Raw genomic sequence first — 15869 nt, forward strand, 5'->3', positions numbered from 1 at the left:
ATTACCGCTATTTTATTGGCACAGAAACAACACAACACATCAGTAGAAGTACAAGACATATGTATCACGCAGAACATTGACACAACTAAAGAAAGGAGGATGCCACAAACTGGTCTGGGCTGACAAAAGCAATAACGGATTACCACTGATTATAGTTTCTCGGAGGCATTCCAGCACAAACATGTAGCATTGAGAATTATCACACAACAGAATAATAACCATAAAAATAACAAACATTATAACAATATAAGACGAACAAAAAAAGAAAAAAAACCAAACAAACAAATCCGCATAATCTAAAGGGAAACAATGAAATCTTCTTCAAATACGATAATCGATAAGAATCTTAACATTATTTGTTGAAAACAATTAATAGTGGAATAGCAACACTGAGAATGCTACACCAAATATCATCCCAAAAAGTGATTCTCATTAAAGGTGGAACCCAGCTTTCACAAGGATCGCTTTATCTTACTTTGTTTTGGGATATATCGCACATTTCAAACCGATTTTCATCAAACAAGCTTTCAATTCCTTTAGAATTTTATTCCCTTTCATACTTCATTAGTGGTTTCGAATTATCTTGAAAAAAAAATCTGAATCCCCATCTCAACCAAACCTGTACCATGCCTTTAAAGGGTCATATACGACATCACTTTAATGAATTATAGGGTTACGAACATGGCATGCATTACAGCGTCACATTATATTTCGTACCACCTTTGAATTGATATGTGCAATACCTTTCTGGTCAAACAGCTTGTATCGATAGCCCGTGATTTCGCCATTTCTCCCTCTGCAAGTCGGCTCACTCCATGAAAATACGAGACTCCGTGGATGTATGATGGTTGCACGCACGTTGGAAGGCGGTAAAGTCGGAGCTAATAGGGAGATCCAAACATCGATTTCAGAAGAGAGAAGGAAAGCAATTTCTCTGTGAACACAAAGTTTTACACTTACGTGAACATAATCATATAACTGATTTCCCCATATTTTTGACACCAAGCTTTCTTGTGATGTGTAATTATAGCATAAATTGTATTTCTTAACAGAGCTGGTTCAGAAGCAGGCAAGGCCAAAATGAATCTAAGATTTATGAGATACATTTTATACGAGTTATAATGATAAAATTGGCTGTGAAGCAAGATGCAGCTATATGAACAACATTATGTATAATTTATTATATATATATATATATATATATATATATATATATATATAATAAAACTATTATAGAAGAACAATAATCTTAGCAATATACCGGTATAATTTGTTGTAATATTTCGGACCGCAAAGGCACCATATCCCGCCGAAGTGTTTCCCCTCACGAAGACCTCGTACAATGAGTAGGGATGGAGACCTTTGACTTTAAAGCTCTTAGTCGTGTTAGGCACTGATCCCGCGAGCCTCGGCTTCCTGCCCGTGGTCGCACGGCACATTCCCCTCTCCAACAAACGGTAGTGTACTTCGTAGTATTCCGGTTTACAGAGAGAGCTTGGGGGAGACCAAGTAACACGTATCATCGACGGACTCTTGCTGTGAAGTGGCGAGATGATCCCTGGTTTTCCTGGGACTGGAAATTTGTCAATATATTGTTAATTGTTATTATGAATATAGCACGAACTACAACGTTCAAGTCGAGTAGATTGCTTTTTTGATCGATTTTACATCAACACCAGCTTTTTGGACACATTATGACTGCACATTTTCTCACTATGCACTCATTTTCAGTCCTGACAGTAGAGAATTAGCGGATGTAACATCTTAATTGCTTCCTGTTCATCACGGAAGTTGAGACTTGCCATACCTTCATGATAAGTTTCATTCCCTGAAGCAAATAACACAGGGCAATTTCTGATAAGGTCTCTCAAAAACGATGTTTTTATCCACAGGAAAGATCACATGATTTACTAATGCGCAGTTAGTACGTACATCTTGACTCGAGCCGTATGCATTGCCATAATTTTCACACAACATTTAAGTACAAGAGGACACTCGGCCTCCGACCATTAATTTTTGATGTACGCTTGTTCGATTTTCCTAACTTCTAATGTTTCACAAGCAAAATTGGATAATCCTAACATTACAATGAATATCAAAAGAGGTTTGTTTCAAGTGTTAATATTGCAGTTGCCAAGATAGTGGTGGTGGCTACTGCAGCAATTACTGCGGTGACTTTTTGTAATGGAAAAGTTTATATAACATAAGTCGGATATTAAAAAAAAATCCTCTAAAATTCTTTCCAAATAGGGGTACTTTCATTAAGTTTATTTGCAGTTGCAGGTTTTGACCCACTACAATTGATTGTTATAAATTCTCCGTCAGATTGAATAAGACATATAAATGTTGCTTTCGTTCAGGTCGCCATAGTAATGGTCTCGCCAGACTCTATGTGCAACGTCTGAACAAAACGAAACAAAAACAACAACAACAACAACAACATCAACAACCCCTAATAAAACACAGTTATCGTTGATGTCAATTCTCGGAATTGCGCATTGACTCATGATTGATGATAAGTTCTCATTCTGAAACCTGAGAAGAAGAAATTGAGTTTGCTGGCAACACGATGTGTACGTATATATACGTAATATCAAGCCAGGGATTGGTTGATTTCAGACAAAGCTGACAAGGAGAGAAACATCAAACAGGCAAACAACCTTATGCATAAATGATATTATATTCAAAACATAAAACACATAAAAAATTAAAACAAAAACAAGACTGATATTTTCTGATCAGAGACAGCCTTGTACGAATGACACTGGATACCTGTCTGGTTGTTACAGGGCAAGAAATCCTTATAATTAAGCAATAATAACAGGAATTCAATTCTAGCTATTTTTTTTTTCTAAAGGCATGATATTGCGATACGATGAGAAATGAAGTACAAGAAACAAAACAGAATATTTACTTACGAAAGGGCAACTCACTTTCTTGGGCAGTCCTTGCTGAAACACCCGTCCACTCAGACATACTTTCATTCCACGAAGTTGCCATTCTAAACTCGTACGTAGTGCAGGGTAGAAGGTCCGTAAAGTTATAACTATTCCAAGAACTATTACTTGCAACGTGTATCTCCGTCCCATTCAGTTGAAACGTGTAATTAACCGTATCCTCTATCAAATGTTCACAGGCAGGTTTCTTCCACTTGAATTCCAAAGAGTTGCTGTTAGATTTGTAAGAGATGTTTTCCACCATTGGGGAGCCTGTGTGTTGAAAGGTTACCATGACATTTGTATGCTCCGTAGACAATTTCTCCGAAAACTGACAGAAATGCACCATGACATGTGATTTTATGACGGAATTCAACTGACCTACTTTATCTTTGTTTCCAATCAGTCCCGGCTTGGTAAATGATGTTCAAGCAAGCATGTGATATAGACCAAGTTCCATGGCATTGTATCAACGAGAAAGGAATCCCGAAAGAGTGAATGCCACTTTGGTGTCCTATTGTGTTGGAACTATGCTAACCTTTGCGTCTTTTTGCAACGTATCGTGATCCCGTGATTTAAAAACTAGCAAAACAACTTCAGCACGAAATCGACTGGGATGCCCCGCATTCTCATGCAATTATTGTATAAACCATACCATAAGTACATTTTCATAATTTATCGGCTCTGATCATTGGCCTGATGGGCAAGGTTCGAGATTTCCGCCTTTACACAAAGGAATTTTAAACCGGGGACCTTTTTTTTTTTAATCTTATCTTTTTTTAATTTTCATGGGGGGGGGGGGGTTAATTTGGCAATGACCTCTATACCAAAAATAGTGGTGTTTTAGATGCAAGAAAACGCCATTTTCCCACACAGATTTTCAAAAATTCTGTGCGAGGGCGGACACCCCCCTCCCACACCCTCCCCCCTTTATAAAAAGCTAGATCCGCCCCTGGGGTTAGGAGCCGGAGCCAATTCATACATTACCCCTATTATACGCAAATGACCGAAAAGTTACATCAAAGTTCAACGAATAAAGAAATGTGATTCTGAGTACCGGTATTCCATCCTCATCATACCAGGTCCTTCTTGTCCAGATCGCTTCATCGTTATTGTTTTCCCCGTTTTTTCATTCCATGAGAGTGTAATATTCTAGTTTATTTTTTAGCCCAACCGAGTGTTCACCAGCTGGCAATGCGGCTTTTTGTCTACTGCTCCGAACCTATGACATAAATACATTCTTACTCCCTCCTCATCTGGACTTTTCGCGAACAATCGAACAAGTTAAATACAGTTGCAAGACGTATTCACACTTTTTACAGTTCTTAGACCTGACTGCAATGCTGACCCAGGTTGTAAACAAACAAATATAAAATGACATCATTATTGCCAGAATCATTATGGATATCATCAACATAAACTTGACGTCCAAACCCTTTGACGTAATTGATGACTGGTGTAAAAAGAATTAAATGAGCATACCTTTGATTACGGTAAATATGTCATCGGTCGCAGAGGGACCAATTCCCCCGGAATTGCTTCCCCTGACAGAAATGTTGTAGTACGCGTTGTGTAGCAGACCTGTGAGGGTGAACTCAGTCGTTGATCCGTTGACAATCCCAGCCACTGTCCAAGATGGGTTTTGTTCTACGTCACAGGTGCCTCGTTGAAGCAGCTGGTAGGAGATCTCGTGGAACGTTGGTTCGCAAACATTCGACATTGGGTATTCCCACGTCACCAATACTTCCGTAGAGCGTTCATGAAGATTCCTTATATCTATCACTGGTTTACCAGGGGCTGTCAATTATGAATAAACGTCATCTTGCCATCGAATTGCACTATGTATCGATGGTCTCGCGTACAAAATAGAATTAAAAAAAATGATAAGGCTCACTCAGCACTTTTTAGTTTCTGACCATTGTTAGACATACCAGTGTGGGGAAAAAATCCAGAATATATATCTAAATTGCAAATTGGTAAAATATACGCACATATATATATATATATATATATGTTAAATTACATATTCTCTAAACAATATAAGCGAAATATTTATCCAGACCAATAAAGCCATTGGAAGTTTTTCCTGTACAATGAGTGTAGTTGGATATTGTGTGGAAATCTGTGACATAATATAGAAACCGCTTTTTGCAATGTGATTCAGCTGTGTAATTATTATAATACATGTACTTGACATCCCCACGGGAGTTATTTCCCCTAAGCCCGCAGTGCTTTAAGATAGAAAAAAAAATGTCCAGAGGGGAAAATTCGAATTTTAGGGGACTGTCAAGTATTCAATCATGGACAAGGCAATATGGAAATGATGTGTATTTGTGTAGACAATAAAACAACAACTTTTGCTGTTTTATGGTCTACACAAATACACACCATTTCAATCAATCCCCGTCGGCTAGTCAAATTTTGAAGTTGTATTACCTGACGTGATGTCTCTGCTTGCAAAGCAAACTTCGTTATGTTAGTCACGTGTTCGAATTTCGACTAATCACCGACCAGATCATTATGTAAACCGTAGCTTACGCCAGTTCCAATTTCCAAGAGTGTGTCATTGCAACATCGTTAGTGAGGAAATCATGATATGAATGTCATTTTTGTTTCGCCAATCTCACCCACTCACCGATATCCGGGGTTTTTGCCGTTATTTCCAAAGCCCGTCCACTTGCATTGCCGGCGACATTAAAGCTCACAAAATAATCCGTGCAAGGCCTCAGCTGGGACAACATCAATGAGGTTGTGTCAATTGTTCGAGATCTATTTGTGGCCAAAGGCATACCATGATGTCTTTTCATGTAGTGCGTGATATCATATGCGCGCAAATAATAATATCTGAAGATGCCATTGATGTCTTGACACTGTACTCTGTTCCAGACAAACAATAGTGTAGGCGGCGACGTGTTGGAATAAGTCGCTTTAAACCCAGCGACTAGCCCAGGTCCTAGAAGAAAGACGGATTGACATTCATTAAAAGCCAAATCAGAATTAACCGAATTATAATTGTTTATCATACATTGACCCTGAGAACTTATCTATTTATATATTTTATTCATTACATGTATCATCATTATCATTATTATCATTATTTTTTTCTTTGCCAAGGTGCATGTGCCACGGTGCGTGTATTTATTTTCTAATTGATTATTCAATGGCACCTGGTCCGGTACTTCCACTTCCAATACTATTAAAGAAAGTTAATAACTGACATGAATACAAAATTAGATGCAAAGATCCTATTCTGCCCGTTCCAAAAATGAAAACAGTCAATAATAACTTCTTTTTGTAGAGCCCCAACCTTCGTGATAAATGTGAAAAAGCAACAGGGAGACCTAAATATGACAATCACTTATGAGATGTAAGAACAAAAAAACTGGACAAGAGAAAATATCGTCTTTACTTCAAGAATTCTTCTTTTGAAGGATGGTAATTGACAATAAACCTGAAAAAATGCACTCACTCCCAGTGGCATTGTTTTCCAGAGAAACGTTGGTGGGATGGCTGCTTCCATTCAGAGCGTTGACTGCAACAACCGATACATTATATATCGAGAATGGTAGAAGGTCGGTCAGGTGGTATCTCGTCTGATTGGTGGTCACTACTCGATGGCTAGAGTTTCTCTCTGGTTCGGGGCAGGCCTTCCTCTGGTATAGACTGTACTGCACTCGGTACACTACCTGGCCGGCATTCGGGGGTTTGTTCCATGTTAAGACATTTCCAGTAGCCGTCAAATTTGTAACTGGAAATGGTGCTGGGAAGAAATCACCACAATGTTTATAACAATGTAAAAACGATAATTTATCTTAATTTTGATAGCCCTGCAGTAATGGACAACACACATCACCAGACAAACAAATAGCACCGTAAGACTTCACTAGAAATTAGAACAATTCTTTGTAGCATGTCATATAACATGTAAGTTGACTCTGAAACAAAGAGTAAAGATGCGCAAATAGAATGGTAATTTCATTTAAATCGTAACTGAAAGTTATGCATACGTTTTGATAAAGTTATAAGGATTCCTCGCATTATGAGAGCTACTTTGAATTACAGGACCAATCGGTCATATCTGTTAAGCGACTCAGCAATTTGTATACAAAGCAGTCCTTTAAAAAATCATATCCCGTGACTAATGTTAGTTTCTGTTATGAAGGCGACAGCACATAGTATAACTAATTTGATATAACTAATCTGCTGTTATTTTCAATGTTGCAGTGAGCTATTGTAGTGTATACTGAAAATCAAATCATTTTTCTTTTTAATTGTATTTGCATTGCATTTTCTTTTCATGCACTCATAATGTGTTAATTCGGGTGCACGTCACGAGACCGACACTCAAGAGTCATACAGCCCACGAGTCATGCAGCTCACAATCATACAGCCCAAGAATTATACAGCTCGCGAACGCGTCTTACAGCCCATTAGTTCGACACTAAGCTAACAAGGCCCACAAGACTGACACTTTAGTCCCGTCACGGTGCCCTTGTTGTATCTGTCGAATTCGTGGGCTGTATTTACCTCGTGACGAACTCGTGGGCTGTATGACTAGTGAACTGTATAAATCATGGACCTGTTTTCAATGTCGAACTCGTGGGCTGTATGACTCGTGGGTGTCAGTCTAGTGGGATGACCCGGTTAATTCATATGATTTCAATGAAATCAATAAAGAGAAGGAAAACAAAACGAACACACGCAAATCTACATGGACAATAATAATTATCCTCTCTATACCTTTTAATTTCAATATTAAAACACTTTTATGATTAGTTTCATTTTTTTTTTTGTCTGATAAAAGAAACCAGTCTATCATGATTTTATAGTATTACGTGTTTTGTCTGGGTGTGCTGCTCAAATTAAGGACGCTGTATAAAACTGAGTAGGAATTGAAATTGCGAAGGTATCAACTAAATAAATCCCTTATGGAGACCACGGTCGTCTAAAATCAAGCAATATATATATGCAATTTATGTGATTCTCTGCACGTGTACCATCATAAAAAAAAAACTTGGAAAAAGGAAATATTTCTTCGATATTTAATATTTTGTCTCAGCTAAAACTGGAAGTGTTATTATCTCTATCAGCAAGACATGTAGCTATATAATGTGAAGGATGTTTACGATATAAACACATCCGCTTTAAACAAGGAAATACTTGATTATATAGGCATAGCACAGAGTAAAATGTTAAAAGTGTTGTTGAAAAGCAACAATCTAAGATATCAACGTTGAATGCTGTTGACGTAACATTGTTGGCGTATGGTCATCGGAACTTAAAAAAACACTCTTGTAATATCATTAACGTAGATGATTCTGTCGAAAGATCGCAGCTAGTGTCAAACATATTCTGTTTTCTCTCCATCTTCTCTCAAAACGTCCATTCGTCTCTTTATTGTTTGCCAAATATTCCATCAGCAAATACGTCATCATCTTCAAATTCTCAATTTATCATGCATTGTTTACAATGCAGGGCTCATGCTTTGGGTTACATGACATCGCTAAACTCTCGCCACCAAAGACTCATAAACTCCTCGAAGTTTAATTTACTTGTTCAATGTTCTTAAATATCAAAGAGAATTACCTATTGTGCACATGCCACTTTGAAGATGATGACTTGCAAAATCGTCACAGAACTGCTAATAAGTATCTATTCTCTGTATAGGTTTAGTCATGAGTACTATCGGATAAATCAATTGAAGATAATTGTTACTCAAAGGTAAGAAGTACTTCCCATGACAGAATAGGAATTAAAAAAAAACAAAAACTTAGTGCTCCCGCATCTTTTATGCTTATTATTATCCCACAGGCAGTGTCCCTTATCTATGAACGATCAAAAATGTAGGTCTATGCTCGGAGCAGCCATAAAAATTTGACATGTCATCATGCTCGACAAAGTCACAAAACATCTATTTACGTATACTATATTGTATAGTATTGAGTCTTCCAGACTCTAGAAGATTTATGTTGACACAAAACCAAGGGAATATCAAAGTAGTGTATGCATTTCCCAGAAAACATTTTGAATGGCGTTTCAAGCATCACCTACAAAGTGGGCCATTTTAAACACCGTTTTATGAAAAAAAAACAACAGCAACTACTACTTTTACGTTTCAAGGTGTAATTGTTTGGTTGTGATAAGATACCAAAATTTCCATTTGTAACAAACGTTAAAATTTTCTTGCCATTTTACTCAATGTTCATAACAGTCGGCTGAGTGCATGACTTAAATCGTGTAACAAAGCGCCGGTCATGATAATCGCTTTGATGACAATGGGTATCTGAGGCCTAACAGAAAAAAGACATTTACATTTGAAATGAATTATAAAATGACATGAAAAGAATTGCGATTTTATCAATGGAAAACTACAGCCCTTTTTACACTTGTGTTTCTTAACCCCGGACTTTCTCTGACCCAGGTCACTATCGTTAGTCCCGTTCCAATTTTTTTTCAGCTTTTTACACTGACCAATTAGTCCCGTACTATCTCTTGTCCGGTGCTAAGGAGAAAACCGACCTTTTTACACTCGTATTTCTTAGCCCCGGACTTTCCAAACCACATGAATATTCATGATTACACTTTGTAAAGCACTATTGATAATTTTAATGCATGCATTTTTATTGAGCGTTAAGAGGTCAACTGTGGTAACTAGTGGAAAAAAATATATTTATCCATATGCTTTTTGTCCATGATTTTCTTAGGAACTTTTGGGTCTGGGGTCAAATTTCAAGGATTGAAGACCGGGTTGAAACATTAAGGTTTTATCTGTTTGTACAGTGTTTCCGTCATATTCATATTCATATCGATAGCCAATTTCATCTAGTATTCCATATATATATATATATATATATATATATATATATATATATTACAAGGTGGGTGTTTTAGTTGTAAAATGAACAATTTCAGCTATTGAGCTGCATGGTTTTTTTATTGTCAATAAAATTATATTGAATTGAATTTGAATTGAATTGAATTGAATTGACATTCAACTCACTTCAAATGGAAATAATTAAAAAAAATGTTCGATAATATCGATATTGAAAACAGAAAATATTTGATGTTATCAAATCTATGAAAATAAAAAAGACTCCTGAATATGATAGACTTCCTATTGACTTCTATTTGTGACCCTGCACCCCAAAACAAACAAAAAGTCGCCAGACATGAAATTTGAGTTAAGACCATATTCTGAAAGAACAGACTTTAAGCTTTAAAATGATGTATAACTCAAATCAAATGGACTCTCTTAACCTATCTAAATATTGGAAAGAAAGCACAAACTCAGGAAAAGTGTGAACTGAAAAAGAGGCTCTGAAGTATAGTGTCTATTCAAGCGCTTAATCTTTACCAAACCGTGCTGGCTGTGGGATGAATGGGACAAAAAACAGGAAGTAAACCACTAGAGTAAGAACAATGAAAGGATTATCAGATTAAACTGAAATTAAGGATGCCTCATTAACACATTCTGTTCATAATTAATGCCAACTTTCAAAATAGTAGCATTATCCTTTCAAAAGTTATTAGAGTTGGAAGTGAAGAGTGTGGACAAGGTTTTTCAGAAATGAAAAAGGGATTCTACAGACACACCTAATCATGCTATTCTACCAAAAATGTTCGAGATAAACTGCTAAAAAAACACACTTTCCTGCCCGTTTCATGACACCAAATTTTAGCATAAAGTAAACGAAGACCCGCTCTTTCAGAAAATATGAAAAAGTCCAGTTCGGCTAGGTTGACCCATTTCACTTATTTTCAGTCCTCACGCAAAATCAGTGTGTGCGACTTTATGTTTGTTTTGAGGTGCACGGTCACATTTAGTCTTTTTGCAAGATATTTGGGACTTATTGATTAGTTCTCTAAACTCTTCCTTGCAAAAATATCTAAGTCACAGGGAATTGGTGTTATTACACTTCTATTAACAAAATCATTATTGCATTACATTATTGATTGTGGATTATATAAGATCTTGGCAAAGTGCTGAGTTTTAACCGTATAAAACGTGTTACATAATGGTCTTATCCTCCCCGATCAATTTGGATTTTCAACACGTAAGAGTATTGGTGATTATAAACGCGTAATTTTGGGTTTGAGTGGATACTCCGAAACACATGAAATTCCTAGAGATATTCTTTTACCTGATATTGAAAAGGCAGTCGATTGTGTCAGTCATATATATATATTTTTTTTTTTGACAATTTACAAGAATTTGATTTTAGTCACAAATCTAATAATTTGAAAAAAACAAAACCTTGTGTTCAGCACGTCAGATGTATATAATGATTTCATTTTTAAACTAAGCGTATTTCTTTTCAAAGGGGAATCTTTCAGGAATGTTTGATTTCACCTTACTATTTTTTCTGGTAATCGAGTTTATGGTTCTGATATGGTCTTGATTAGGAACCAAGAGACCGCAAGAGCATATGCAGTCGATTTAGTTTGTCTTATAGATTGGTCAATAAATTCCTTTAAACATTTATTTGATATTTTGAACATATTTGGTAAATACTCTGGCTGTAAAATTAATTAACCAAAACAGAAGTAGTTCGCATTGTACCTAAAAGAGGTTACCAAAACTTCTGTCCATAAATCAGGGCATCACGTGGTAGAATTCTACTTCAAAAATCTCGGGATCAAATTTTTACTCAATTTGGGTTTGGTATATGATTTAGGTTAAATGGAAAATTAAAAGTCATTACTCAGACTCTCAACTGCTGGAGAAAGAGATCCTTCTCATTCATTTGAAAAAAAAAAATCTGTAGTTTTTTTTTGTCAATTGTTTTCCCCTTAAATATATCTATTTTCTGTTATAAGTATTAGGTACCATAATTGTTTTTGATTTGTAACATTTATATACTTTGGTTTATTAGGAGTGGTGGCCTGATTAGGGTCAAAGGAAATTTATGCATAATGATTATGCTGAATATAGTCTCAAGATCACTGACCCTTTAACTTTTAATCTTGCTCAAGAAATGGCTTGGTTGAAATGTTTACTCGATGATACCTTTGAATCTTGGAAAAATATCAAACAGACCCAAATATTTGAAAGAAATATATTAACATGTTTGTTAATTTACAGATCAGCAGTTGCGATCTTAACAAATTTTCATTTGTCGAGGGAGACAAACTGAAGAAACTCAAACCTGAGACCCAAATATTATTTGGAAATCATACAAGCCTGACCCCCCCCCCCAAAAAAAAAACAAAAAAAAAAAAACTTAAACTCTTTAGGTAATACGCAGTTAGCAGATTCCTTGCGTACTTGGTACATTTACATGGAGTATGCAACTGTACAGCAATGTCAATACCTAATCTCAGAGTAAAGTCCATGTCAATCATTGTGGTTTAACCCTCTGTGTGGTTTATTAATTGACCGTCCATTGGGTTGTGTGTGAAATGTGTGCACATTTGACTCAATTCCAAAGAATGGATTAATCGATTGATACATTCAAAATCTAAGACGTATATGCTATGAGTAACGGAATGTAAAACCAAAAATAGACCTGTATTTTGATTTGCTAAGCCCACCCTTTTCTCGTCATAAGTTTTGAAGAATTAGACTTTGGTTTTGATTTCCCTCAGTTACATAGAAGTTTTTTTTTTTTTTTTTCAACGAAGAATATTCCAAATGACTGGTTAGAAAAAAACTAGAATATGCAAGATTTAGACGAACATGAAGGTCTCTTTATCAAGTTGAAAAGTACGAAGAAAAAACTCAGCCTTGCATACAATTTACTGAACTCTAAACAAGTTCCCCCAAAACATTGTGAATATTGGGATAACAACATTTTAGTACCGGTCAATCTTGATTGGAAAAAAGTACATGTTAGAAGTTTTACATGCACTATTGATACTAAACTACGCTCGTTTTATTTCAAAATATTTTATAAAGCAATGGCTAAAAACGAATTTTTGTATAAGATTTAAAGAAAAGTTCACCCAAATCGTTCTTTTTGTGACTAATTTGAAGAGAAAACAATCCATTTCTTTAATGATTGTGAGAAGGCCACTCGGATTTGAGAATTTTTAGGAGGCATATTTTTTAAAATTATGATTCTGATTTTAATTTCTTTTTTAAATTTCAATAAGTAGTTTGGTGTAACATCTGACATTTTGTAACATATTTAATCTTAGTGGTAAAATGTTCTACACTAATTTTATTTTGTGAATTTGAAATAACATCAAACACTGCCTCATTAAGATTATTTGCTCTAAGACAAAAAAAAAATAGAATATCATTTAGATAAGAAAAGGAATAAGTTTCCTATTTGCTTTAGAAAATGGAGGTTCGATTTCTAATATTCAAAACTTCTTTAGTGATCAGTATTCTTATCCAGCTTCTTATTGTTAGTGACAGTACTTTGATACATGTACTATTTCTCTATCAGTGCACTCAAAATTGAATACAGTGTATGTCATCTTCATACTAAATTCACATGATCTTAAACAAATCTATGTCATATTGAGTCACCATGGATATTTTTTTTTTTTACTTATCTTTTTTTCCCCTGGTGTTTCCATAGGTAAAAAGTTGTTGTGTGTATGATTTTTCTCTGAATGTTTCTCTTGTCATTTTTCAAATCGTTGCCAATTATGTGTAGATAATAATTATTGTGTGACCGTGCACCTCAAAACGAACATAAAGTCGCACACACTGATTTTGCGTGAGGACTGAAAATAAGTGAAATGGGTCAACCTAGCCGAACTTGACTTTTTCATATTTTTTGAAAGAGCGGTCTTCTTTTACATTATGCTAAAATTTGGTATCATAAAACGGGCAGGAAAGTGCGTTTATTTAGCAGTTTATCTCGAACATTTTTGGTAGAATAGTGTAATCAGGTGTGTCTTTACAATCCCTTTTTCATTTCTGAAAAACCTTGTCCACATTCTTCACTTTCAACTCTAATAACTTTTGAAAGAATAGTGCTACTGCTTTGAAAGTTGGCATTGATTATGGACAGAATGTGTTAATGAGGCATGCTTAATTTCAGTTTAATCTGATAATCCTTTCATTGTTGTTACTCTGGTGGTTTACTTCCTGTTTTTTTTTTTTTTGTCCCATTCATTGCACAGCCAGCACGGTTTGGTAAAGATTAAGCGCTTGAATAGACACTGTACTTCAGAGCCTCTTTTCTCAGTTCACACTTTTCCTGAGTTTGTGCTTTCTTTCCAATATTTAGATAGGTTAGGAGAGTCCATTTGATTTGAGTTATACATCATTTTAAAGCTTAAAGTCTGCTCTTTCAGAATATGGTCTTAACTAAAAATTCATGTCTGGCGACTTTTTGTTTGTTTTGAGGTGCAGGGTCACATATGATTTTGATAAAAAGAGAGAAAAAATAATGTTGCAGTAATTCAGCAGTGATGAAGATTAACGGGAGACGGGTTGTAGGTGTACTTCCGGAAGCATCATTGGTATAGCGGTTATTTTCTTTTTTTTTTCTGCACAAATCAAATCAGCTGACCACATAACTTCAGTTTATTTGTATTACACGCAGTTGGTAACCATTATCACCACACGTGAAAGCATGTGAACATTCCATAACTTCCTTTTTTTTTTTACTTTAAATTTGATGAAACAAACGTCTATCATTTTTTTTCGCCAATTTTACTCTTTATAAAAGTCAGCCTCGGAATGACATGAAATCGCATTTTCATGGAAAAGTTTTGTGCTGTTAATTTGCAAATGTGTGGTTATCGCTTACCTGAATGTACAAAGGGGAGCGACGTGAAAATGAAAAGTAAGAAGATGCGAAACTTCCCAATCCTTTGGAGAAGATCTTCTTGGTAAGCCATGGTGGCTGTAGGTAGGCGAGTCAAAAGGCCACGAGTAAAGTATAGGTTTTACTGGACAATACTCCCCAGCAGTAGACGGTATCTGTGCTCTCCCGACAGATTATAGTAGGACTGATATGATTTCACGATATTGGTTGATTATCTCCCAGCTTGATGGGCGTATCTTTTGATCGGTTTTGTTTCGTGCGCATGCGTTCTCATTTAAACATCCCAATGATGGGATGACGAGAAGGGCGATATGCTATTTAAGCTTTTTTTTTTTAGTGAAACAAGACACCGTACTTATGGGTCCAATGCTCAAGTTTCATAAATGAGACACTAATATACTGCACACTCTGGCAAGTAATTTTGAGGTGGTATAATGCTTCTAATTATACACGCATTTTGAGGCTTGATGGCCATATCCAATTATCCTGACATCAATATCGTAGAAACAGCTCAAACAACAACCCATGATTGTGAATCAAAAAATGTGTTTCTAGCCACTTCGTGTATGTTATTTCAATGCTGTCTGACTTTGACAGAACAGATGCGGATGAAATTGTCCAAACCTCAGTTATCACAGGATTTAGAAGTATGCCCCTCTTGGATTTTGAAATTGGTGCCATGATGACAATGACAAGTAGAGTTACATCGTTAATGCGAAAGAGAACCTCACGCTTTTGCTGCTTGCTGAGTAGGTAAAAATATTGTACAAAAGTCAAAAAGGCTAAGAAGTTCGCACAAAATGAACATTGCTCAGTAATGAATAGGGCCGGTGGAACCCGTACATAGGACTACATAGGGTGTCACCACTGTGGGTCTCCCACTTTTTTATCTTGGAAGTGGCACTAGAAAAAAAGATAAAATGAAACTTTTGTTTTACGTTCGTTTCGTTTATTTCATTTTCATTAAAGACTGGCAATGTACAAACATATAACGAGAAAAGAGCAATAATAATTATGGAAATTAAAATACATATTCTCAATACGCCGAAATATCATATAAACACCATGAATTGAGGAAGAAATAAATAAACGCATACAAGTTATTTACAGCGTAATGTTGGAAATATAGGGGAAGCCTGAAAGCAGAGCTTGCAAAAGACTTTTTTTTTGTTGCTTATTTGCTCATAAAACCCCGTATATAGTGCCC

The 15869-nt window shown here is 35.8% G+C and overlaps 1 protein-coding gene across 1 annotated transcript in view; it reads right to left on the bottom strand.

Annotated features, from left to right (window-relative positions):
* LOC140236604 (receptor-type tyrosine-protein phosphatase T-like) overlaps positions 1 to 4656 on the bottom strand; it is a 28078-nt gene extending 23422 nt beyond the window's left edge. The window contains exons 1-3 of the mRNA XM_072316526.1: positions 4419 to 4656; positions 1262 to 1573; positions 744 to 881 (exon numbers count right to left, since the gene is read on the bottom strand). Coding sequence (XP_072172627.1) covers positions 744 to 881; positions 1262 to 1573; positions 4419 to 4656 — 688 coding nt within the window. The remainder of the gene's footprint in view (positions 1 to 743; positions 882 to 1261; positions 1574 to 4418) is intronic.
* Between the last annotated feature and the right edge of the window lie 11213 nt (positions 4657 to 15869).

This window comes from Diadema setosum, chromosome 13 (genome assembly GCF_964275005.1).
Source record: "Diadema setosum chromosome 13, eeDiaSeto1, whole genome shotgun sequence".
NCBI lineage: Eukaryota > Metazoa > Echinodermata > Echinoidea > Diadematoida > Diadematidae > Diadema > Diadema setosum.